This window comes from Electrophorus electricus, chromosome 2 (assembly GCF_013358815.1).
Source record: "Electrophorus electricus isolate fEleEle1 chromosome 2, fEleEle1.pri, whole genome shotgun sequence".
NCBI lineage: Eukaryota > Metazoa > Chordata > Actinopteri > Gymnotiformes > Gymnotidae > Electrophorus > Electrophorus electricus.
This window is the reverse complement of record NC_049536.1, coordinates 13,926,643-13,953,551: the sequence shown is the minus strand read 5'-3', so window position 1 is coordinate 13,953,551 and position 26,909 is coordinate 13,926,643. Positions and strand designations below refer to the sequence as shown.

The window sequence follows — 26,909 nt, the reverse complement described above, 5'->3', positions numbered from 1 at the left end:
GGTGCTGACCTCCTGCTCTCGCCGCCCTGAGAAGCAAATCAACTGCAATCCATTTGTCCCCGTGTGCGTGTGGGTGTGCGCGCGCGCCTGCGTGGGCACTCATGCATGCGCCGACCTGCCAAAAACATTTTAATATAACTGCATAATGGATTACTAGGTAACTGTCAACCCAGAGGTTTCCAATTCATACCAATATCGATCAGGCTGTTGAACTTGACATTACTAATAAACTGCCGATAAATCATATCAGCATAAAAAAAAATATATCATCATCATGAACGTGATATTTTATGGCACTGACACTTAATAAAACATTTTAAAAAGAGGCTCTCTGGTGCTTTCATCTGACGTTTTCTGATGCTTGCGTGCGAACCACAAAGCCAGATATGACCATCGCGTCAACGTCAACAAATTCATTCCATTAGTGTGATATTGGCGTTTTTCTGCAGGCTTTGGCGTGTGGCGCTGCCAGCACTGACGGAGCGCGCGATCGATCGGTGTTATAGATCTGCTTGTGTAGCAGGGCCAGGCTGCCCAGCACACTGGACAGTGCCGGGGCAGCGGGATGGAGCTGGGGGTAGAGGGTGACCTAGATGGAGGTGCTGCCGGTCCGGATTTAGTGGCACGTCCCAAGTAACGCGTCGGGCGCCCCCGCGCCGAAGCGGGTCGCGTGGGAAACCCCGTCAAAGCCGATGGCCTTGAACCGGAGGGCTGCGGGGGGGAGGTCCCTTTGCTCTGAGCCTGAGGATCAGAGGGGCAGCTGGGAACCTGGCCAGGCCCTGCCGGTCAGCGCTGGGAACGCTGGGGACCTGGCACGAACTTCCTGATGCGTGCCACGGGTGCCTTCGCGCACTGGATCTGTGCACGTTTGCGGTCAGTTCCCACGGGACGTCGGCAGTCACGTGTCATGCATGTGCACAGGCACATGTTAGCAGCACACAAAAGTGCACGCATGCCATCATACGCATACACAATGAGTCATGCTTAAAAAATTATATATATAAAAATAAAGTCACACCGTGTCCCAATTTTATGCGTGACTGCCACTATGATGCCCCATTCACACACAAGAAAAATCACTAACCAGCAGCTACCCCCGGTGCGGTACTATTTAAGAACGTGCCTCAGGGCACTAGGGCTTCGTGGCTTGAGCGTGGAGACGAGCGTTTGGAACGCATCCTTCCGGCGCAGAGCTCTCCTGAAGAGCGGGCAGCGGGACGCGAAGGCCGAGCGCGGGGGCTGGGCCTCTGAAAGAGCGCCGCTGGCCAGAAGTCTCCCCGGGCGACAGGCGACTGTTCGGAAACGGCGCGTCCCGCGCACGTCCCATCCCGGTGCCGTCTGAACTCTGGCATGGGTGGGAAGAGATTTAAATCGTGGAAGTGGGGGGGGGGGGGGTAAAACGGAGAAGGAGAGAGCGATGGGAAGTGAGGCACGGGGGAGGGGTGGCTTGTAGTTATGGAGAGGGAGAGCGAGGGTAAAACAGATGGAGGGACGGAGTGATGGAGGGGGGGGGGGGGGGTGCAAGACAAAGCCCCGTGCAGGCCGGAGATCCCCTGGGTGGCGTCCAAGAGACTCCGTCGCCCTGGAGTGAGTGATGTGCACGTCCCTCCGCTCTACACGTTTGTCTTGGAGCACGCACGCTGACCAAGTCTCTAAGCTTAGCCAGCAATGCTACAAACCCTTTGTGACAAAATGGCATCACATAACCCGAGGCCTGTTTCAAAGGACAGGGGAGGGTTTTTTTTTGGGGGGGGGGGAGAGAGAGAAACACGCAATCAATCGTTCATCAGCTCAACTGCATCTATGATGCCCCTTTCCCAGCACATGGAGACGTGGCCACCAGGACAACAGCTTCTCTAGAGCAGATCGGCGCTAGTTAACAGAAGCCACTTTCCATTAACCCCAAGAGGCCAGAGAAGGAATATATATATGAGAGAGAGAGAGAGAGAGAGAGAGAGAGAGAGAGAGAGCAAACAAAAGATCAGAGAAAAATGAAGCAAACAAACAAACCAGAGGGAGAGGGTTGCTGGTGTGTCAGTGTGTGCATTTGGGGGTAGTGGTGGTGGTGCAGGAAAGAGAGAACGTGTGTGTGTGTGACTGCACGCGAGAGAGAGAGAGAGAGAGAGAGAGAGAGAGAGAGGGGGGGGGGGGGAGTGTGGGCGGAGAGGAGTTAATGCATAAAAACACTGCATCAAACCAATGCACTGTTTGAAGTAGGATGCGTCAGCAGTACGTTCACGTTCCCACTGAAGGACAAAAGGGAGAGTGAGCGTACAAGCCCCGTGTGTCCCGGCCGCCCGCTACAGCGTGGCGGAACACGCCGGACAAAAGCATCGGGAGCAGGATTAAGCCGGGACCCACAGGGTTAAAGAGAGAGAGGGAGGAAGGGTGAGCGAGAGAGAGAGAGAGAGAGAGAGAGAATGCTGTTGCCGTGGGGACGCACTTCTCCCTCGCCACAGCGCTCATCCGGCAGCTCGAGCCAGGCACCGGCGCAGGAGGCGAGGGGCTGAGCTCTGGCACGCCGCTCTCTGATCGGGACGCCGCTGCAGCTCCGCGGCTCCACGGATATTTTCTTCAAAAATAAATAAATAAAAATCGGTACTACGTCACAGGAGGGGAGGAGACACGCGCTCTCGCTCTCTCTCTCTCGCTCTCTCTCTCTCCCCCTTTCTCCCGCTCTCACCTCTTTCTCTCTCCCTCATTCCGGGGAGCGCTCGCGCTCGCGTTGGTGGGAGCACAGGACAGAGCTTTCTCTTACCGCGCTCCTGCTTCCACGGCTACGGGCGCTGCCAAGCCCCCCCGCCCCCACCCCGCGACAACCCCCGACCTGCGACCCCCCCCCCCCACCCACCCACGAGCCACGTCCGCTCCCCCTTTGCTTTCGGGAAATTCACGGATTACCGGGTGGAGGCGGCGGCGGGCGGCGAGCCGGGGCGCTGGACCGGCTGAGGGGAGGAGAGAGGACCCGGCGACCGCAGTGTGGGTCACGCAGCCTTTCTGAGTGGACGCGTCTCGGAGGGAGCGAGAACAGCGACGGGAAAAGTGAGTGGAACAGACTCGGCAGGAAGGGGGGGGGGGGGGCTGCCTTCTCTTTCTTTTTAAACAAAAGGAGCTTTTGAAAAGACTGGAATTCTCATTCTTCCTCCTTCCCCCCCTCCTTCCATCCCTCTTCCCATTCTTTATCCCCCTCTGCCTTTGGTTCAGCAGCATGTGTGGGCGTCCTACTATGGAGACTCGGGAAAGGTACTTGGCGCCAGCGTCGAGAAGCGCTTCCCAAGGACGTTTACCCGCGCACCAGGCAAAGGGGACGTGTCTCCGCGGGCGAAACTGGAATGCTATCCTTCCGTAAAGCTCGGGCCTCCGGCTCCGTCGGTTTTCCCTCGGATGCGCCTTTGTGGATTTACTAGGGGTCGTTTTGTCATTCCTCGTTCCTCTCTTGCGCTCTCTAACTTAAAAAAAGAAAAAGAAAAAAGGAAGGCTTTGCTTCTCCTTTGGATATATGAACCGCTAAAAATTAAAGCCGCATCTGTGTTGAGGTTGGAAAAACAAACAAAAAAAAACCGGACCTATAAACCACTGAGGTAGGTGTCTGGCCTTGCCAACGCTTTTTCTACATAAAGTCTGCCCGTTCCTTCCATTTCATACTACTTGCCCTTTGTTTTGTTTTTTTTTTTAAACCCCCCCCCCCCTTCTCCTTCGCGCTCACGCTGGTCACTGAAAATACACCACCCCTCCAGCCAAGTAAATGGAAAAGCAAGACAGTGTGTTGCTTAACCCAGGGTAGGGCCAGCTCTGCTTTAGCCCAATACGGACCTCTCCCCCTCCCCCCACTTTTCACTGCTCCCCGCTTCTACTCCCCGATAGCCGCCGTCACCCCGCGCCCCTCTCCACACCCCCTCCCCCCGGACGATGCTGAATTATGAACGTGCCACACCATGAGTCTGCTGGGGCGGGTAGCTGTGCGCCGAGCCCTGCTCTGTGTCGTCTTCCTCGCGGTGCGAGCGAGCACGGCCGCGGCGGCGCCGGGAGGCGCGGCGGGGGTCCAGGGCTGCCCGCCCGTCTGTTCCTGCAGTAGCCAGCTCAGCAAGGTGGTGTGCACCCGCCGCGGCCTGACCCGCGTGCCGCCGGGCATCCCCGCCAACGCCCGGCACCTCAACCTGATGGAGAACGCCATCGAGGCGGTGCAGGCCGACTCCTTCCGCCACCTCCACCACCTGGAGGTGCTGCAGCTGGGCCGCAACGCGATCCGGCAGATCGAGGTTGGCGCGTTCAACGGCCTCAGCGGCCTCAGCACCCTGGAGCTCTTCGACAACCGCCTCACGGTGGTGCCCAGCGGCGCCTTCGAGTACCTGTCCAAGTTGCGGGAGCTGTGGCTCAGGAACAACCCCGTCGAGAGCATCCCGTCGTACGCCTTCAACCGCGTACCCTCGCTCATGCGGCTGGACCTGGGCGAGCTGCGCAAGCTCGAGTATATCTCCGAGGGGGCCTTCGAGGGTCTGGTCAACCTCAAGTACCTTAACCTGGGCATGTGCAACATCCGAGGCGAGATACCCAACCTGAGCCCGCTGGTGGCGCTGGAGGAGCTGGAGATCTCGGAGAACTTCTTCCCAGAGATCACGCCAAGCTCCTTCAGGGGACTGGCGTCGCTCAGGAAGCTGTGGGTCATGAACTCGAATGTGGCGCTCATCGAGCGCAACGCGTTCGACGGCCTGGCCTCGCTGGCGGAGCTGAACCTGGCCCACAACAACCTGAGCTCCCTGCCCCACGACCTCTTTGCCCCGCTGAGGCACCTGGTGGAGATACACCTCCACCACAACCCCTGGAACTGCGGCTGCGACTTGCTGTGGCTGGCGGGGTGGCTGCGTGCCTACATCCCCACCAACTCCACCTGCTGCGGCAGGTGCCACTCGCCGGCGCACATGCGAGGCCGGCAGATAGCGGAGGCCGATCGGGGTGAGGCGGGGGCGATGCAGTGCTCCGCGCCCTTCATCGCCGATGCCCCGAGGGACTTGAACATCTCCGCCGGGCGCGTGGCCGAGCTGCGGTGTCGGACGGCGGCCATGTCGTCGGTGCGGTGGCTCCTGCCGGACGGCGCCGTGCTCACGCACGCGTCCGCCCGCCCTCGGGTGACCGTGCTCAACGATGGGACTCTCAACTTCTCCGCCGTGCAGCCGGGAGACACGGGCATGTTCACCTGCATGGTGTCCAACGCGGCCGGGCGCTCCAATGCCTCCGCCTACCTGAACGTGAGTGCGGCGGAGCTGAACACATCCAACCTCAGCTACTTCACCACCGTCACGGTGGAGGTGACGAGCACCGTGTCCGAGGCGCCCAAGTCCAAGGCGGTGGCGGCAACGGACGCGGCGGGCGTGGGCGCCTCCACTACCACGGCCTCGCCCTCCGCCTTCCAGCCAGTCTTCATCTCCACGCCCACGGTCCTCCTCCAGAGCACCAACGCGCCGCCCGGATGGCCTTCGGCCGCGCCGGCCTCGAAGAAGACGACGGGCAAGCCGCCCAACCCCGCCGGCACCAGCCTAGACGAGGTGATGAAGACCACCAAGATCATCATCGGCTGTTTCGTGGCAGTGACGTTGCTGGCGGCGATCATGTTAATCGTCTTCTACAAACTGCGGAAGCGGCATCAACAGAGGAGCACGGTGGCCGCGGCCAGGACTGTGGAGATTATCCACGTGGACGAGGAAGACCTCCCGCCGCCTGCGTCTGCTGCCAGTATACCGGGAGAAGGGCCACTGACCTTACCTGAGATAAGGGACCACAACAACATTCACAAATTGGACTACATTACCCACAAGTCAGACCACGGCTTCCACAAGCCTAAAACGGACTACAGCACTTGCAAACTCAAGTCAGATTACAGCGTCCACAGACCCAAACCCGACTTCAGCACCTACAAACCCAAATCAGAGTACAGCATCCAGATCCCCAAGATGGACAACTACGCCACACACAAGCCCAAATCGGATTATAACACGTATAAAGCATCCATGGACTACAGCCCTCACACATCGCCGTCAGACTACACTCACAGATCATTGCCCGATTATCACGTACACAAAAAACCCGACCAGAGTCCTTACAAGCCTGCGTACGCCACTCACAAGCCTGACTACAAATCCCAAACTGTCAAACCGGACTTCAGCCCTTTTAAAGCAGATTACAGCATTCACCAACCCAAAATGGACTATAGTACGCACAAGCCCAAAAACGATTTCCCTCCCCACAAAGCCGCCACCGACTACGGCCCCTTCAAGATGGATTGCGCTCCTTTCAGCACGGACTACGGCGCGTTTAAGGCCGCCTACAGCCCGCTCGGGGCGGAGTACGTCGGCCACAAAGCGGACCACAAGCCCAAAATGGATTACAGCCCCTGCAAAGAGGACTACAGCCCTCATAAACTTGACTACAGCACTCTGAAGACCAAGTACAACACCTATAAGCCAGGAGGACACGCAGCTAAATGGACGGAGCCCAGCGGCGTGGGGAACTCCCTCCCCCGGACCTTGCCCAGTGCCGTTAGCCCCATTCCTGAGCCCTTCATCATAAAGACACACACAAAAGAGAAAGTACAAGAGACTCAAATCTAGCCCTCCACGAGCCCTTGCCCACGGGGTCGCACTGGCCAAGCTTGCTAGCCCCTACCCACAACCCCACCAGTGGCCCTCCCTGATAAAAACATGCAATAGGATGCACCGAGATGGATAATAAAAAAAACATTTAAAAAAAAGAGAGACGAGAACTCAAATTTTTGTACAGCGTGCATAAAAGACTGATTTCTTGTTGTACATGCTTATAAATAAATATATATATGGAAAGAATTGAAACTACCATGGGCTGGTCATAGAGAAGCAGATTATATTAAAAAAAATCTAAATGAAACTATTTTCTAACTTGTAACTTCTATTTAAAAAGATGAGTTTGTCTTGAGTTTAAGAGATGAGGATAGTCTTGTTTTCAAAAGGGCATTCTGTGGGATTTCTAAACCATGCTACAGAGAATGCAATGAAAAGGGGGAAAAACATTTATACAGAACAGTCTTTCTTTAAGGGAAAAAGAAAAAAGGTCCATGCCGATCTTTACAGATTTATCTTGTAAGCACCATGAATTTGTACTGTGCCAAATGTTAAAAATGCAATAAAAAAAGATTTTTGGATGAAGAAAAAAAAAAAATGATTATTTCCCCCCACCACCTCCCCACATCTCGTGCGTCTGCTCCGTACCGTAGCGATCAGCCGAAGGCTCCAGCCACTGCAGCAGAACTGCAGTTAGCCGTTAACCCCGCCGCTGCTGGATGAGATTAAGCCTCAACGAGCCCCTTCAGGAGCAGCGGTGGACGCGCTCTGTTTACGTGATTAACGCCGAGCTGCTGTGGGTTTTTTTTTTCTGCCCCCCCGACTTAAAAAGTCGTTTAAGGCATTGGGGGGGGGGGGTTTGCGTCAGCAGCAGGCGAACAGCTGGCGTGGGGGAGCGTTCGCGCGGCGCTTACTTTTTCAAGGGGGCGGAAAATAAGAAAGGTGTCGAGAGCAGGAAACCGTGAGCAGGAAACTTGGCGCGCCTTTGAGCGTGCTGGAGTGATGCCGTTTGGCTGGCTTTGGCAACTGAGGCGCTTTTGAAACGGGGGACGACGCGCCGGCGATCAGGTCCGGAAAACCGGAGCGTCCTTGCGCGATCGAGCTCGGCCCGTGGTTCTCTTTTCGGGGCATTCCCGACAAGCTCTCCAAACGGTGGAGCTGCGTGGATGGTGCGGCGCGCACGAGGCGGAAGCGTAATAAATCACCCGCCTTCTCTTTCGGGAGGGCCTGTGCCGCAACGCAGCACTAGGACGCGTACGGGCTGGTGAGGCTGTCATACCACCCCCCGCGCGTCGGAGAGGTCTTTCGCCTTCTGCGGAACGTCAGCTTGCTTAGTGTGTGTGCTTAAGGGCTGGCCCTCGCCCGCGGATAAACGAAACGCAGGAAGAGAGAAAGACAAAGCTGGTGACAAATTGCTGGTGCATTAGGGAATCATAACACGGAATGCACGCTTGTGTCGAAAAAGCATTACGAGCTGAGCAGGCACAGGCTGTCAGAGATTAAAGGCTGATTAAATGATAATTGATTGGGCACATTCGGCTATTCCACCGCGCGCGTCAAGGTGTGCGCGCGCACGCGCGTGCGTGTGTGTGTGTGTGTGTGTGTGTGTGGCTGCGTCCTGTTGAGCGGCTTTGTCTTGTGGCTGGTTGGAGGGCCTGCCACCGTCGACCCCATCTAGCTGCCCGGCAATCACACACACGAGCTGGCTGGTTAGAGCTGCGTAAACAACGCGCTTGCGTACGGTCCGGTCGAGCGAGCGAACACACACGGGACAAACGCACTAGTCAGGCTTCCGCGCTGCTCGGCCGAAGGCGCTCTGGCGGTGAGGAGGGCCGCGACGAGGTGGAGCTCTGCTTGGTCAGGACTGCGCCGGCCGTTTCGCAGTTGCAGCGACGACGTTAGACCCTACAGTTGCGTCCCCCGCCTGCTGCTGTTTAAGGTCAAGCTATGATTGCGCAGCGTCCGCGCCACCGAGCCTTGTATTTAACGGATCAAAGGGATGGACAGAGTCAGAGAAAGGAGAGCGAGAGGGACAGCAAGAAAGGGAAGGAGAGAGCGCGCACGCTTTTCTCACATGCTGCCGTCTGGCAGACGTAGCCAGGCAGGCCATTTGCCTCCACAGTGCGTCTCGCTCGCAATTAGGAAGCGATTTGGCAAAAGGGGCATGAGGCTGTATGTTAGCAAACAGATCAGAGCTCAGTGGGGATAGATAGATAGAGAGAGAGAGAGAGAGAGAGAGAGAGACAGAGAGAGAGAGAGAGAGAGAGAGGGGGGGGGGGGACATGGAGAGGGTGGATGTGGGATGGCGCTTAAAAATGGCATTTATTCTGAGACGTCTGAAGATTTCTTTATACTGCTCCACCTGCTACATGAAAAGAACAGTAAAAAGCTGAAATAAAATGTTTTAAAAATGTAAAACCTACTCTCTTTTGTTTTTTTTTGTTTTTTTTAAATGGCATACTTGGGGGCTGGGAAGAGAGAGGCTGCGGAAGTTCCGAGCCGCCCGGGAATTAAGATCTGGCTCCCGATCCGGAGAGGGGAGACGGTTACTGGGGCGATCAGTAAGGAGCGTAGATGAAGGAGATTTGGGGGGGGGGGGGGCTCTCCACCAGCGCAGATGGAGCCGAGATAACGATGTCAGTGACTGAGCGCAACACAAAGGCAGTCGCTGGGTCAGAGCGCAAACCTCGCATGGCCCGGAGAGGAAAACACAGAGGGGCTGGGTGTGTGTGTGTTTGTGTGTGTGTGTGTGTGTGTGGGGGGGGGGGGGGGGGGGGGGGGGGTTCCGACGAGACGCTTCACAAGATGCCGTGGGGAGACACGGTCATGCATTATTCACGCGTTATTACGGAATAACACGGTCAGCTCTGGCAGCTGGATCTGTTATTAATGGTATCAGTCTTTGGCTTTGTCTTATTTTAGCAGTCAAAATGCTTGATGGTTTAAAAAAAAAAAAAAAGGGACTTTATAGTAGACACATCTGATGTTTCATTTATTCATGCTTTTAGCGCTTTTATTGGTTCTATTTAGCTTTGAAATAAAATCATTTTGCCAGATGATCTTTCAGCATGCGAAGATGAAAGAGCAGAGGGCTTCATCTCCAGAACAGAAAAAAGAAAAGTTTAGTCCACAAAGCCTTTGGAAAGCACATGACCCGTGTCGCTTCCAGAAAAGAAGCGTCCAACACCGCTCGTTTACAAGCCATTTTCCAGGGTTAAACGTGTTTGCTGCCTGGGATTACTGGATATCCGTAGATTTCCCAGCCGCACGTGAAAGTGGTCCCGTCATTGGCCAACCTTGTCTGCCTTCGTCCCGGGGGGGGTGAGATTCGGGAACAGATGTTTACTGGATGCACTTCTGTCTGCCTCTCTATTCTGTGCTTCTTACGCGAGGCACAAGGGAAGAGTTTAGTTGGGATTTGGGGAGGGGGTTTAGGCGGTGTGATTCGGAGAGTTCCGTAACGCCAAGGGCAGCTCGTGAGGTGCCAGCGTTTGTTCTCGTCTGCGTCTCAGGGCACGGGCAGGTCCAGGTAGAGCCATGCGCAATCGCCTGACGCAGCCGTGTGTGTTTCGCGGGTGAGAGAGGGTGGAGTACCATGCATCATAGCATGCACCAAAGCCCCGTTCACAAACACGAGCCAGAAAGGTCGCGCGCCAGCCCACGCGGCGTTCCACACGGCCCACGAGCTCAGGTTATGTTCCGGAGCATCGCCACGGCAGCACGGTGGCGATGCCAATCGAGCCGGCCTGCCCCGTTTCCCATTCTAGCGTGGTGCAAACGACATGGGGAGCGGTGGAACAGCTTTGCTCCGACGCAGCATGCAGGTCGCACCTGACGGACGTCTCCAGTCAGCTTCAAACAGCGGGAGGGGATTAAACAAGGAAGCTGCTTAAAACTGGAGCTTATCAAAGTCTCGGTGATTCGCCGTCGGTGTAGCATTAGCGCACTGCTGCTGTTGAGAGCAAGAACACTGAGAGAAGACAAAGATCATTAAAGAAAGAGAACAGCCAATTAAGGAGAAACTCCAGGCTTTTTTATCTAGATGGGTGTAGACACCTCAGGTAGACTTTATATGGACTTCATGCACCTTATATCCTAATAAGCCAAACATGCTCTTTCCTCATTGAAAATCCTTTAATAAGGTACTCGCTTCAACCGAGTGTCTAATGGTTCCTAAGGTTAAAGAAATTTTTTTTTTTTTTCCAATTTCTCTTCATGGTTATTTTTTAATAATCCTGGGGTTTTTTTTGGGGGGGGGGGGGGGGGTGTTTGTGAAACTAGTACCTTCACTTTCATTGGATAAGACACTACTAAGCTTCCCGTTGGTAAGCGAAGTATCAAATGGATGAGTAACTCATCCCATTTCCCCATCCGTTTGTGACGTTAAACTCACTGGAAGAGTGCTGCAAGGTTCAAGGGTTGGTGCGCGAGGCCAGGCTTAAGGACAGGATTGGGGTGATGGGACTGGTGCATCTTGGGAAACGTAGTTCGTAAAACAGCAAGCTCATTTTACCATGATTAATTGTGGTCATAATTTCTAAAGCTATTGAACCGCACATAATTACTTAAATGATATTGTGATAAAAGGAGCTTCAGACGTATGCCGTTAACTCTTGGATGCATTGGCTGGTTTATATGCAGCAGACGAGTCCCAGTTTGCAGGGTGGTTTTGGCACTCTTGGGGCCCCAAGCACGTGGGCTACCGGAGAGAGCGCTCTGCACAGAGCAGTTGAGGGCCGGCAGAGCAGAAAACAGAGCACCGCTGACTGAATCGGGCGCCGCTCCGAACTGCCCTATTTTACGAAGCAGGAAGGTGGTGCGCTAATGCTGGAAGGCTTTTGCATAATCTGAAAATAAGCCACCACGTACATCGCCTCATCGGCCCCCCGGTTCAGGGGATTAGCAGCTCGCGTTACCAGCAGATCGACTGCGTGAACAATCCGCCCCCACCCTGTCCAGATTAGACTCTGGACATATAAAGACCTCAGACATCGAGTCAACCCAGCTGTTATTACAGACGCCCGGGGGGGTCTAATTAAAGCCCCCCCACCATGTGAACAGCAGCCCCCTCTCTGCCGTTTACCGTCGGGTGCGACAGGCTAATTAAACGCAAGGGCGACATCGCGCACGACTTGGAGGGTACGCTACCACACGCCGTCCCCTCTCGGAAACGCTTACCGCCTTCTGATTATACACACTATAAACCTCCCACCCGCCCGCCCGCCTGCCCACGCACTCCCGACAGGAGTGCTCGCTAATCAGCCTTCAGCCGCCCGTAGCCGGTAGCGGGTAAACGCAGCCCTGGGCGCGCTGACGCGGCTGCGACGGCGCGGGAAGACGCATGGACTGGCCAGGAGAGTGGGAGGCCAACCCGACTGCAGAGAGCCGGGTCTGAGGCCGGCAGAGGGGGCGGGTTTGCCCGTGGCTGCGTGCAAGACGCCCGCCGTTTCCCGGAGCGGTACGGGCTGGCGAAAAACGGACGCGCTCGCATGCTTTCGCCGGGCCCTTCCTCCCAAGATAGCGTCTGGCATCTAGGTATTTTGCGGGCTGGCACGTAGGGGGATGGGGTTGAATCAGGCAGGCCTGGCACGCTTTTCGACTCCCACTTCCCCTGGCAACGGCTTGCTAGCCCCCCTCCACCCCACTCCGCGACAAACGGAGCCATTATCAGGTCATTAGCGTCGTCGCCACGCAAGCACAGCAAAGCTACACGCCGGGATGCACGTACGCATGTGCGAGCAAAGCCACTGTGCCAAACACAGAACGGAGGGAACGGTTTGTATGTGTGAGAGACAGAGAGAGAGTTGCGGATCTGCTTGTAGTCAATAAAACGTGAGCTTTAATTAACACCACTTGGCACCTCCTGCCTCTCCAAACATACTCAAGGACTGTGCGTTTCTGCGTCAGGTTACTGGCTGCAGTCTGTCGCGGGATCCGTCGTTTTCCTTTCGTGTGACTAACGTCATGTGACTAACTGGCTGACTGACAGCAGGGTGATATGGGAATTGAAGTGCTCCGCAGCAGAGTCCCGTTTCAAAGCGCCTCTTAACGGCCACGTACGTTTAGCTGAGCAAGACCTGCAGCATGGCAAAGGGGCAAGGAGAGGGAAGAGATTATTATGTGGCTTGCGTGAGGGGACTCGAAAGACAAAAAGGAACGGAAACGTTCCAGAAAGAAACGGGGACGTGCTTTCGTTCTGTCATGAGCTCGATCTACCACAGGTGAGTGAGACTTCGGGAAGGGAAGCGTGCCTGCTGGCTTAAGACTGACACACATACACACACACACACACACACACACTACCACAGCCAAGCAGCAGGGGAACCTGGAGGTCTTTAGAAGGCGACTGGGCCTCCCGTGGCCGCTCGTCCCCGGCCCGGGGTCATCCCGAGGGCAGCCGTGCTGCTGGCTCAGCAGGGGAGAGTTGCTGCCAGGTGCCTGTGCTCCGCTCTGACCTCAGCGCTCCCAGGCCGCGTTGCCATGGATGCCACGGACCTAAAGCCCAGCACTGGAGGGGTGGTGGGCGTCTGGGAGAGTATCCGCGTCCGGGGGGTCCGAAATAAAGGCCAAAGCACCTGTTCCGCACCTGCAACGAGCCTGAGCCAAAAAAAACGACATGCCAGCCCAGATGCTCCAACTCCCAACCTCCATCCCCTCTCTCCACGAGGCTCCAATCCCCCCGCCCAGCCCCATCTCACACACAGCACGGAGAGGCTCTTTACGGTGTCTAACAGCTCCCCTGCAGTTCATTCCGAACAGCCCGGCATCTCAGTGCGGGCACCGAACGGGTAGGGTGTGGCATTAAGTTTCCGGACACAATTACCCAAGGAGCTGAATCGAAAATTCTTCGCACAATAAACGCGAGCTCAACGCTGTGGATTAAAAGATTACGTCGGGACCCGAGCATGTGTGATTTTTGGGGGGGGGGGGGGTTTAGAGGCAGGAGGTGGAGGACATGCTGTGGTATTTAAGTCCTCTTAACAATCACTACAATTATCACCCCAAACCCCTTGTGCCATCTGAGGTCTTGGGCCGAGCACTGAAATCACAACTTGTGTGTGAGAGACAAAGCGAGAGCACGCACTGCAGGAGAGGAAGAACAATGAAAGAGGCAGTATGTAGAATGAAGAGAGGACACACAAACAGAAGTCATAGTCCCTACTGTACAGTGTGTGTGTGTGTGTGTTTCAGAGCGTGCATTCCAGCTCTAACAAAATTCCACAGGGTGTCGGAGGGGACAGCAGCCCCCAGCTCCAGCAGTAGGCTCCACAGCCGGTCATTCCCGCCGGCGCGTGCCATGGTTAACGGCACCGCTGTCGGCAATCTGGACGCCGGCGTCTCGACGGAACCATGTCCACGGTCATAATGGTGCCGACCAACCAAAGACGGAGATGGGGAAGGGTGCCAGTCAGTGGTCAGCGGGAAGCGACGTGACGAGAGGCGTGCGGAAGGGAGCCGGAGTGTTGGGTGGATGGCGCGGCTTGGCTCCATAGGGCGCCCCGGCTGGGGTGCCGCGCCGCGCAGCAGCCTGTATGTGGCCACGGACGCGCCAGGCCCCGCCTTGCAAGCCCAGAGAGGCACGCACGCAGAAGGAAAACCGGACCAAAAAGTAGTGGGGGAGGAGTGCGATCGTGTGTGTGTGTGTGTGTGTGTGTGTGTGTGTGTGAGAGAAAGTAGAGGGTATGGGTGTGTACACACCAGCACACCATTTGCAACCTCACGAGCCTGAGGACACGACTCTCCACGGGCTCTGCTAATGACTGCATTTTAATTTGCTTCTATTTTTTCCCGTAAGGGGCGGGGGGAATAAATAAATAAATAAACAAATGGCAGAGGAAAAACAACAGTCTGGTGGTGAGCACACTGTGGCAGGGTCACAGGAGAGGGCAGGGCAGGCCACACACGGCCTGAGGGGAGGCCGTGTCCGGCCTACCGGGGTGCACGCCATGCGAACAAGCGTTATAAGCTCAAACAAGCTTCACTATCGGGGCCCTCATCATTTCAACGGCAGACAAAATGTCACCTTCACAAGGCGGACGGAGGGGGGAGAGAGAAAGAGAGGGAGGGGGGAGGCACTCCTTCAGGCAGCCAGGAGCTGCCCTCCTCCCGCTCGCTCGTTCCGTGTCTCCATGTCCCTCTCCATTTCTCACCGTCCGGTCACTTAGCAACACTCCGGCGAGTCGAAGTCCCCGAGAGCGCTCCTTGGTCCACGCTGAAGGCCTGCAAGTGAATCCACCAATGAGGAGAAAGTCAAACAAATCAGTAAAAAAAAAAAAGAATAACGCGGGTGGGCGAGCTGACCAAATGGACGCTGCCAAGCAGCCCGCGTGTCGTGCGCGAGGGCCGGGAGGCAGGGTGCTGCCCGCCACGCTGCGCTCCAGGGAAGGGGTGAGTGGACCGCGACAACCCGCTCCTCTCACCCACACCCGCCCCACCTCACTCACCCCAGCACCGACCCACCTCACCCCCTCACTGACGTTATGCTCCTGGCAAGCAGTCCTGCACCTGAAGAAGCCAACTTCCTCGGCGCAACCCTACGCTCTCCATCCAGACGTTCCCAGAGCGCTGGCCGAGACGCGCCGTTTTTGGCTTTCCTCCGTGCAACTATTTCCGCGACCGCCATCTGGAGCCGAAGTGTTTTTCAGATAAAAAACTTTAAAAAAAAAACAACCAAAACCTTACAGTAGCTTTAGGGCAGGTGCACATCATGCTCATACTGAAACCACACAGCACTGCAAACAGAGAGGACAGCACACACACACACACACACACACACACACACACACTTAATCCAACTCAGATCCTGTACAGCACCCCCAACAGAGCAGATACCCCACGCACATGTAATCCAACCCAGATGCTGCACAGCAAGTATTGCATATGTTACAGCAGTAGTACAGCAAAACAGTAAGAGAACAGTTCTCCTGCACGCCCAAAATTAAATGTTCTACTGCAAAAGAATATGGGCTGGGAAAGCAGCTTCATATATTTATGCAACCAGTGCGTTCTGTTAACTTAATCTGGAGTGGAAAAGTCTCATATGAGGCAGCACTTCAAAACGGCACACACATTTACAGTGGAGTGTGCGTGCTTTCAAAGTGGTGAGCATGCGTGTGTGTGTGTGCGCACACTTGCGTGTGTGCGCATGTGCTTTTAAAGTGGTGAACAACGCTGCAGTCTTAGCGTCTAATTTGGTTTTGCTACACGGCATTTCCCAAGGGACCCGGGTGTCCATGTGTGTGTCCTGCCAGTAAACACACCATTAATTATGAGAGAGAGAGAGAGAGAGAGAGAGAGAGAGAGAGAGGTTAAGAGAAAGAGACAGATGACAGAGATAGAAAGGGAAAGAGAAATGCAGCGCTTATGAAATGTGACTCACGAGAAATATGTCCAGTGTCAGTGAACCGACGTGCAGGGCACTTTGAGAAATCCAATACATTAGCAAATAGCAAAGGCAGAACGTGTACTTCTTGCCTTTAAGGAAAACTCTTACACTATAAAGGAACCCCCAGGGGCCGAGCACGGACGACGGCTTCGGGCGATCCGTTCTGAAGTCCGGATTTGGCTTTTCGGTCAGAGCGAGTTTCGTCGCTCCTCCCACGAGCACCTCGGAGGCAGCGGATCCATGTTTGGCTGCTCGAGTGTAAACGGCTACTCCGTATGTTACTGATGTCCACCCAGGCATGGAGCAGATCAGTGGTTATGAGATCGCAAAACCAGTCAACAGAACCCACATGCATGTGCGCGCACGCACAGATCCACTTCTCCTTTCAGTAAGAAAGGACATGATTTGACTGTGTGCCAGCTATGGAACCACGCACTTTCTCTCTCTCTCTCTCTCTCACACACACACACACACACACACACGCTATGGAGGCACTATGCAGGAGCCAGTGGAAGTACTGCCTTTACTACCGCTATCAGTGCCCACCCTCTGCTTTACCGCATGACTGCACACTTACTGAGGTTAGAAGGAAATACAGAAGGGGATAGAGAGTGAAAGAGAGAGAGAGGGAGCGAGAGCGGGAGGGAGGGAGCGAGAGCGAGAGAATGACAGATGGAGAGAACAGAGAGAAGGAGCGAACAACAAGCGCAAGCTCAAATGAGCTTTACTCCAGACCCCTCATCATTTCAGCCCACAGTGCTGTGACCGGCGCTCTCATCTCTCTCTCCTCATTCAGTGGCGCTGCTACCTCCGGGCTCAGTCCCAACGCCCCACTAAACCCCCGACCGACACGAACCCGCCGAGCTTTTCCAGCGGGTTAGCGTTCACCCCCCCCCACCAACGAGAGGTCTGGAAGAGGAGCACTCACTGCGGGGGGGGGGGGGGGGGGGGTGTGCGCGAGTGTTGAATGAGTAGGTGTAGGTGTAGGTGTGGTGAGTGAGTGATTGTGAGTGTATGCGCAAGAGGGAAGACAAGTGCAGGTAATAGAGGACTCATCAGATCGAGTCTCCTACGCCAGATGTTTCACTCCTGCACAAAGCTGATATGAGCAAAAAGCGCAGAAAGAGAGCGCGAGAGAGCGCGAGCACCTGCATAAGTCTCATCACTGGCTCCTAATGGACAATTTCTATAGAGGCTTCTAAAAAGAGACTGGAACACAGGCTTGAAAACGGGAGCAGCCTACCTGGAGACTGATCTAGTGCAAGGCTCGGGTGGGTGAGCCAGCCTTAAACCCAGCAGAGAGCAGCTCCACGCAGCCGTGACCAGCGTCCCCCCGCGGCCGGTCCGGCCCCCCTCCTGCTGCGGAGGGGCAGGCCACCTCACGCACGGACAAGCGGCCTCGCGGACGGTCCAACACCACGCTAAAAGCACGGCTGCTGGCGTGTGAGGGAGAACGAGCGACAGCCTTTCCTACTAAACTCTAACGCCGCCCTGAGCCGCAGCGTTGCTGGGCGCCGGAGACCTGGAGGCAGACCTGTACAGCAGGACCGTTGGCGGCTCTAGACAGAGGGAGGAATCCAACGGACGCCCAAGAGGAAAAAGATCCCTCTTGCAAGAGGATTAATAACAGTATAAATCACACAGACGTCGAAACGAAAAAAGGACCAAATTAACCCGGAAGTGGATCCGAAAATCAAAATGGCAAAGAGCCACTGAGCAATAGATTTGAATAGATTTAGAGACCAATCCAATCCCCAACGTCTCCTGTCCCACCCCCTTCGCTGGGCTCCCCTGGGCTGCACGTCTGTACTCCTACCTCTCTCTGCAGCACCAGCTCCTTGGTGAAGAGCATGGCCTCCTCACTGAACGGCTCCGCAATCCCACCAGGGATGTTCCGTGAGCCTCGCGGACATTCAATACCTGTGAAGACACACACACAAACACAAACACACAGTGTCAGACAGCAGAATCAGGAAGTGAGAGGAACAACTGAAAGCATGCAGTCAGTCAGTCAGCCACAGGTCCAGCTGTAGTAGTGGACATATGGCTCAGCATTACCCAGGTAAGAGCCTCAACGCCACTGAACACCGACGTCCAAACGTCACACTGCAATGCAGCGCACAGGACAACTGATCATTTGGGAGTTTATGCAATCGCTCATTATGATACACAACATCGGTTATTAGAACAATGAGATTAACTGCTGCTAACCCAAATCCGTAACGGACATGAATTTTCTCTTTTCTGTTTTAGTTCGCTAGTCGTCAGACGCTCCACCGGGCTGTCAGCTGCGATCGGGTTCTTCAGCTTTTGCGGAAAGCTCGCTGGTGGCGCACACCGCGCGTTTATTGACTGCGGCAGCCGGCACCTGTTAACCTCGTGCTAATATCCCGCTGCGCTTGTTAACGGAGCTAATCAATAGCGGACGCTCGGTTCCTTTATATTCGTGCGAGGACTCCTGAGCAAACAATAACCCCCTCCCACAAAGAAAGAAAAACCAACCACACCGAACCATCACGGGGTCTATACCCAAGCGTAAAAAAAGCACTACACAGGCGCGGGTCTACGTGCTAACATCTCTCACAAATCAGGGCTCGACCGCCATGGGTCACGTCACCATGGTGACATGTAAAGACCAGGGAGAGTACCGACAACCGCAGGTAACATTAACTAATTAAACGTATGAGGAGGCAATGTGGTCTGAGGAGTCATCTTGGTAATTCCCCCCACCCCCCGCCCACTTGTTTATGCTTTTAAGGAAGCGCGTAGTAATCCTCGTGTTATTGTCAACACAGACACAAATCCAAAATCCCAACATACTGCCAGTCACATCAAGTGTCAAGACCTTGGTAACATCAGATACCAAAAACCCAATCTAAGGCTTAAATCAAGGCCAAGTCGAATATGACCTTAATAAATAAATAAATAAATTGATAGATAAATAAATAAGTCAATAGGCAGAAAACAAGTCTCCAGCCTTGCTACTCGCGATCCCTCCCCTTACCTCAACAGATAACTTTCTCTGCGCTCCTGACACGGGAACAAAGAGCAAACAAAGTGGCAAAACACACGCATCCTGTAGGATTCCGTGCAGGCCAAATGAAACAACTCAATTACCTTTTAATGGCGGCTAAATCGTCTTTAGATTAGCATTTATATTGCTCCGAGCGTCCACCCTGCTCAAAGGTGGCAGGCGATTTCCACAACTACCGGCGGCGGTATTTCAGAGAGTCGGGATTCGTTTAACCGGTTCGGAATGGCAAGAGGCAGACAGGGGCTGCCAAAGGCCAGGACGAAACCTGAATTACTAACAGTACGAGCTCTGGAGAACGAGCACCTCTCGGGGAAAATCCGCCGACCGAGCGCGGAAAACTGAACATAAATGTATTTTCTTTATCAAGCTCAGACGTCCTTTCTGTGTAAGGAAGCAGGCTTCTATTTGAACGCTGGCCGCCAGCCTGGTGGGCCCGGCTGTCCCTCGCTTTCACGGGGACCTTAATGACTTCACACGGTCATCGACATAGAGCCGAGGTCAGATGGCTCCCTTCGGCTCAACCCTGCCAGTTAGAAGGAACCGAATCAAACAGATTTCACTCTTGCTCGTCAATCAGTAGCGTTCATTTCCTCAGCTCAGCTAAAAAAAAAAAAAAAGCGGAAAATGAGCAAAGTCGCACATAGACCACTGCTGTGGCGAACAATTTTGTCATTTGGGTTCGTGATTTTGGTCTATTCAACAGACGGATCGGTTGAGATGGGAGGCGGGTTTTTTTTTTTTTTTTAAGTCTTGAAACGTGTCGTCGCGTGGTCGAGGGCGAGGCAGAAACGCCAAAAGCCCGAGAGCGAGAGCAGGGAGGCGATGCGGGGGGCGGGAGGCGAGGCGGGGGGCGGGGGGCGGGAGGCGAGGCGGGGGGCGCAAAGGTAGCGAATCCCTCGCCGAGGTGCCCGGGGCCGCGAGGCGGAACGAGCGTGCGTCTTCATTATCTCGCGCGCCAAGTGTGGCGCGCGGAGCGGGGGCGCGGGCGCTTGAATGGCGGGAAAGAAATGAAGCAATCCCACGCGCCCGATCCTCCGACTGCTGGATCTTATGACTGAACCCGAAATTAAATATTCATTCATGTGCAAATGCGACCGTTTCCTGCCCTTCCATGGCTCAGGGGCGGCGTCGCGGGTGCCGCGTTGCTCTCTGCTAAAGAGCAGATGAACCCGCGCCGCTCATGCTGAGGTCGGCGACGTAAACACGCGCACCGGAATCGTTACAGCAGCGTGTGGAAGGCTCCTCTGGATATTTGATTCCATTTATTTAGTTGTGAAATGTTTTCATTAGGCCTGTCAAAATTAATGCGGTAACTCGTGCGATTAATTTGAACACCTTAAGGCCCTTGTAATAAATAAATAAGTGAAAATTTAAATGGAGCACTTTGCACACACAATTTCCTTCAACCCTAATTCCAAGAGGCACAGAGACTGCTCTCTGGGTGGGGTGGGGGCAGAGGTCAGTGTTGCTGGACTCCTCCGAGCTATGACGTGCCACGGGGCCTGGGACGGCTGCCTGCACAGCGAGCGCACGCTCTACCTCTAAGCATCCACCATTACCCTTTATCGGAGGGGCGGATGAACAGACAGGGGCCAAGGAGGGGGTGGGCTGCATGAAAGCGTGGGGGGGGGTGCTGTCAATCATCAGAAACAGAAATCTCTCACACAAAAAATAAATGAGCAGAAAAGTGCCCAACACTTTGCAGTGCAGCCAGGCAGCCAGGTTCGTGTCGTGCTGCTCTACAGTCTAAGCTGTGTTCTTACACAGAGAAAGCGCAAGGCTAGAATGCAGTCTCACACACTCCGCTCGTGTACCAACCCTGAAATATCTGCACCAGCCTGCATACGTTTCATGCAGAGAAATGCTTGCAGAGGAGACCACACCCACTCTCATCCCCTCACACAGGGCTGGGAGGGGCTAGAGTGGTCAATGTGAATGCGTGTGTGTGAAACTGTGCGCTACCACACATGAATACACATGAGAGCACATTCCCATTACCCAGCAAACAGAAATCAATCTTTAGCCAAGTCACACCAAGGTCTCACCAGCATTTTGCCACATAGTAGTCTCCCAGAATGAGGATATTTTCTCATTCATCACAGAATGCTAAATATAATCACAACGTGGCTTTCCTGCGCACTAAGCGGCTGGTGTGTACAGAAGCCCCCCCAACCACTGCTCCGTGCCCCAGCCCTCGTGCTTCCCTCTCGCATAGGCCAGCCCTGCTGCAAACACTCGCGCACCCGCTTGGCTTATAACGGTTGTCTCCTTTAAGCGCAGCATGGGCCAGCCAAGGTGAGGGTTTCAGAGGAGATGCGATGCCACTATACTCGAAGGCACTCAGGAGGAGAGCACAATGGAGCACTTGACGCCCGGACATCCTCCGTGTTTGCCAGGTAACGGGTACCAGGTAAGAGGAAACGTGGGAGGGGCAAAGATGCTCTTGCCTTCCACATCAAAGCATTAAAAGCACCCACGACTGGAATGCTACTACACGAGCAACCCCGGTGTGAGAGGGAAGCTGTGGTATCTAGGGATGCTTCAAAACCCAATATCTAGACCAACACCGAAACAACTAGCAGCTCAGCAGCAACTGCCGTCACAACTAGAGATCGACAAAGTACCACACAAATTCTACGTCAAGGAGCCAGGACGACGGGTCAAAGGAGAGATATCATCATCAATCACCACCTCCACACCCCGAAACCCAGACGCAATGAACCCATGCTCCAAGTTCAACACCAGAGCTGCTGACCTGAAAGGCAGCTGGAAGGTTTCAATGTGAGCATCACTGAGACCATCCAGCTGATGCATGACACAGTAACAGTGATACTTGAGATGCTGGGTTAGGAGAAAACCACCACCAAGGAGCAGTATCTTCCATGGAGAAGGAGGTTGGAGGCCAAAGCCGCACAGAGAGAAGTCAGCCAGCTATCAGCAATGCAGAAAGGTACCTCAAGGTACCGGAGAAGTACAGCAAGCTGTCCATACCTGAAGCCTTGGATACCAAGCTAAGATGAACAGCTCTGACTGCCCACCTGAAGAGGTAAACAAGAACGTATGACCCCAAGAGAATAAATAGGATGTTCTCCCATGAGCCGTACAAAGTGTACTCTCAGTGGCAGAGTAACAGCATGACCCGAAAGGATCTCCAACATGAACTGGACAGCTCCAGGCCCCAACATGGTCCGTTCTTATTGGCTGAAGAAGCTCCATGAGCGCCCGGCAGCACAAATGAACCAGCAGCTAATGTATGGAACCCAACCTGAATGGTTAACCGAAGGCTGGACACTCCTGACCCTAAAAGGACCCCCAGAAAGGGGCAACCCCCATCCAACTACCGGTCGATAACCTGCATCTGCACAACATGGAAGCTCCCATCAGGCATCACTGCAGCTGAGTAGGCACATGGCTCAGTACATGAGCGGGGCTCAGAGGAGCCAAACACTGGTGGCTAAAACAGTCACTCGAGACTGCAAGACCAACCTGTGCACTGCCTGCATTGACTACTAAAAAGCCTGTGATTCAAGAAAGCCCCACACATGGATCCTGGAATGCTTGAGGCTGTATAACAGAAGCTCCGAGGTCAAACTGGGATACACCCATGAAGGTGGCAGAGAATACCCAAGACATGATCCCGTGGGACTTCCAGATATAGACTGATCGGTTGGTTAGCGACTACTATTCTGACAAAGTAGCGATGGACAAACAGCAGAAGAGGGACAAGGAACACGAACATTTCGAGAAATGCCAAGGGCTAGGAAAGATCTAGAAGGTGAAAGCAACAGTGGTTCCCCAAACTGGGAAAAAGGCTCCAACAGATCCCGGGAACAACATCCTTGATCTGCTTCCAGAAGAGTGCAGTCCTGGGAACAGCCAAGATACTATGCAGGACTCTCAAGCTACTGGGACTCTGGAAGAGTGCCCGGGGAGGGCGAGTGGGGATTCATTTTTTTCAAAAATATATGAAACAGAACTGAGTTGTAAATTCGAGTAGTATGAGGAGCAGTCCGTGTTAGTCATCTTCAGGCATTTGAAACACCTTACCCCAACATGCACTTAGCTAGGATTAGCATCTAATCAGGTCAGTGGTATGCGTAGGGAGCGAGAGAAAGGAGCGTGTGTGTGTGTGTCTGTGTGCGCATGTGACTGGGTGTGCCAATGCAACAGAGAAAGAGGAAACTGAAGAATTTACAGCAGTAGTAAACTTGGCAGTTTCATCAAATCATCATCTGTTGAAATATAGTAGCTCCAGGTTTCTCAAGGAGCTGAGACGCCCCCTTCCCAAACAATTCATGACCTTCTGAATATGCTGAGCAGCAGCCGCTAATCTAAGCGCAGAGCCCAGAGATGGAGAGACTCCTAATGAGCTTATTCTCATGAGAGGCGCCTGATTGAGGAAATTCTCCCACATCCCTTCTAAAGACATCCTTGCTGAAGACTACAGTGCAACAGAAAACTGGTGGACACACACACACACACACCCACACACACACCCACACACACACACACACCCACACACCCACACACCCACACACCCACACACCCACACACCCACACACACACCATGCTCTGTTTTCCAGGTGTAGCAATTTGTCCACAGCACCACAGGGGGAGCTTGATTCAGACCACAACCTCCAACCACACGCACACCACACCACGGCAGCATACGGCGGCGAGTCCCACGCGCTCTGCCAGGCGAGATGACAGTACAACGACCGAGATGCTACAAATCTGCCCGCTGGTGAGAGGGACAGAATTCTGTGCAGGGCAAAGCGTTTCGCCAGTCACAAATCGCACACAATCCCCAACTTTTCTCCCCCAAGAAAACTCATCATCAGCATAAAACTATGGCATCTTTCTCTTCCCACTAAAGTTTATAAAACAGAGGGAAGGTATTCCTATTACTCGGAGCCCTGCTCCCAGTATCAGAGAGCTACAGGACACTGCCTGTCCTCTTCATCATGGCTAGAGCAGCACAAATGTGGGGTGAGCGCACTTTGCCTCAAAGACTTCTCCTTGAGCAATCTCCAAGTCAGGAAATTCTGACACTCATGAGCAACTGAGCGCTCCTGACAGCGCAGATGACCCCGATGTGCGGCAAGGTGACGGGGCTTGCTGCAGGGGCTGTACCCCCGCCCCCCCCGGGTGGCCTCAGGCCATACCATCTTTCAGTCAGTAGTAATTGTGTGTACAATGGGTTTAAAAAGAGGTGCAGGGATGTGCATTTAATTCATCTGTTGAGGACACTACTCTACCAAGGAAGCAGTGCCTACACTCGAGCAACAGCGATCAAGAAAACAAAAGAGATAATCGGATGTCTCCCTCAAACATCGTTAATGTTTTGGAACAAAAATGACTGTTACCATGGACAAGGACGAAAACAACCACACCGCAGGGCTTGATGTTTGCTTTGTGTGTGTGCAGCTTATGGCAGGCAGTCTAACGACTGGTCGTGATGTGCGATGTGCTACATACCTTTAAAATAATAATTAAACACATTTTCTTTTAAATCATGAATTAGCCAATTACGTCACTTCTTACATTCAGCTGCCAGCTGCAGCGGAGCGTCGACCAGTGCCGTGGTTTCTACGCGCCCACGGCCGACGACGCAGAGAAGCCTTGATGTAGCAGCATTTGTAAAACTGTGCTATTGCAAAATAATGTTCAATGTTTTATAACCAAGTTCTATGATTTCTGATCATTTTAATTTCTACCTTCGCTCTTTAAAAAGGACAAAAGCTGCAAACGGGCTTTCAAAGACTCCACCGCTCTGCTCAGATGGACTGCTTGCGCAAAATCGCACAGCATGTTTTCAAGAGTCAAGCAGAACACATCCAATACACCCAACCAGCTACTACTAGTCATTGCAAACACCGGTTGAACCCAACACACACACACACACACACACACACACACACACACACACACACACACACATATATACACACACACGTTTTTATAAAGAAGAGAAATTTTACTTTTTATGGATTGGGTTAGTTTAGTAACTATGCAAATTTTGTAGCATGCATCTTTGCTTTCTCGTCCTGAAATTGTGAGCCCTGCCGGCTTAAAACATCTCACGCGCAAGGCCTTGGGTGCGAGAGCGAGTGGGGCTTTGCTGCGGGGAGCAAGCACTCGCGCGGGCAGCTAAGGGAAACGCATCTTCAGGCAGGCCTCCTCTCCGCGCCTCAGCCTCTCGGACGACACGGGAGAAGGGAGTTCACTACATTCCGGCCCATCCCTCAACGACTTGACCCCGCAGGTCCCACCGCTGCAGACCGCTTTGACCTTTGCCCTCTGCCCTCCACCTCCTCCTCCGGCCAGCAAGTGTAAGCGTCCTTCTCTCTCTCTCCCCTGCCCTGGGTGCGTTTGTTACTGACGAAGGAACTTCGAGGGACATCTGGGAGTAGCTATAGACTGCCGTATACGCGGCCGACAGACAGAACACGGTAGGCCGAGCGCTCGCGCAACGCGAGCGGGAAACAAACAGGCGATGTAGGCCTGGGTGGATGTCAACACCAAGATGAAGAAAAATAAACACATGTTTACTTGAATATTCATAGTTGTTTATTCCTGTAATATCAATAAAAAAAGGAAGCTTTAAGGTGGCGAGAAAGAAACTATTTTTTCTTGAAACTACCCTGAAGCAGTGAAACAATCTCACACCCGGGGACATCTGTGAAATATATACTCTGACATATAAACATGGAAAGGAAGAAGCAGAGAGAGAGAGAGAGAGAGAGAGGAGAGAATGTGGAAGTGTTTTGGGGGCGTTCTGCTTTTCAACCTTAGACCTCTGCCTGCATGACTGGGAGACCACCACGACACAATTCCGGGGTCTGAAGCGTAATGACGGCAGCGCGCCATTACCAGGGGTCCGGGAGGTGTGATGAACAGGAGCGCACGAGGGATAAAGAACGCGCGCCGTTACCGCGGATGACGGTACGACAGACCTTCGAGTCCTTGAGCCGCAAGCGCGATTACCCGGCGGTACGCGCTGCACGTGGCGGGATGCTGACCTCGTCTAGCCACGCGACCCGCTTACGTCCGCCTGTCCGTGCGCGGTGCCGTGCCGCGAAGGTCGGGTCACGCGTCCCGACGCTTGGGGGGTCAACGGCCTGCAGCCAGGCACCGGTTAGCCATAAGGAGACACTGCGAGGAGTAAAAGGTCAGCACGCACTAAAGGAACACGATTTCTTGCTAAAAGGCGGAGCGCAGACAGCCACGGAGAACTCAAAAGACCCAAAGTTTCAAAAGAAAAAAAACAAACACAAAAAAAAACGCTAGAGTCGTTTCAGCTTAAGTACAGGCCGTATTCCTGCAAATCATTGTTACAGCCTGTTCTGGAGTTTATTAAAAAGAGTATAGTGATAAAAGAACATTACTGTCTGTGTAGAGTTCGTTTCAGTCTATGTTGCCATGCGTTAAACTAGTTTACAGAACTCCGCGCAACCGCGCTGCCCGTCACCGACACGGCCGTAAACAGCTTCGCTAATGAGCCAGAGAGGATATTTTTTTTGGGGGGGGGGGGTTGTCCCCCGAAACGGGGCGAGAAAGTCCTGGGTTCGAGGAGCCGGAGCGGCCCAGCAGGGCTCGCCTACGTAAATCCCCTCTCGGAAAATCTAATTAGGAAAGGAGCGGACGGGCATGGAAGAAAACAAGGGAAGGCGCTCGGAAACAAATTACCAAATTAATTGAAATATCTACAGTGCAGGCACGAGCCATTAAGCACGGCTGGGGGGTGGGGGAGGGGGCAAACATATGTCCTCCTCTGGAAATGATGTGCCCCTCCTCATCTCCCCTTCCCCTCACAGGTTTGAGAGGCAAATAATCACCGGGGGTGGTGGGGTGGGGCGTCCTTGTCTCTACAGCAACAGTACTAACGGGGACAATAATC

General features: G+C 53.9%; 2 protein-coding genes across 3 annotated transcripts in view; one reads left to right on the top strand and one right to left on the bottom strand.

The window, feature by feature from the left end:
• The window catches only part of snd1 (staphylococcal nuclease and tudor domain containing 1), a 101,919-nt gene that overhangs the window by 45,738 nt on the left and 29,272 nt on the right, over window positions 1-26,909 (bottom strand). Inside the window, exon 16 of the mRNA XM_035523887.1 lies at window positions 17,792-17,895. Within this exon, the coding sequence (XP_035379780.1) occupies window positions 17,792-17,895 (104 nt within the window). The remainder of the gene's footprint in view (window positions 1-17,791; window positions 17,896-26,909) is intronic.
• Window positions 2,942-6,745, top strand: lrrc4.1 (leucine rich repeat containing 4.1). 2 transcript variants are annotated; one of them, XM_035523885.1, is made up of 2 exons: window positions 2,942-3,042; window positions 3,208-6,745. In XM_035523885.1, the coding sequence occupies exon 2, from the start codon at window positions 3,936-3,938 to the stop codon at window positions 6,603-6,605; it is 2,670 nt and encodes an 889-aa protein (XP_035379778.1). In that variant the 5' UTR covers window positions 2,942-3,042; window positions 3,208-3,935; the 3' UTR covers window positions 6,606-6,745. The 2 variants fall into 2 exon arrangements, with proteins under 2 accessions (XP_035379778.1, XP_035379779.1); XM_035523886.1 differs by having other exon boundaries at window positions 3,205-6,745.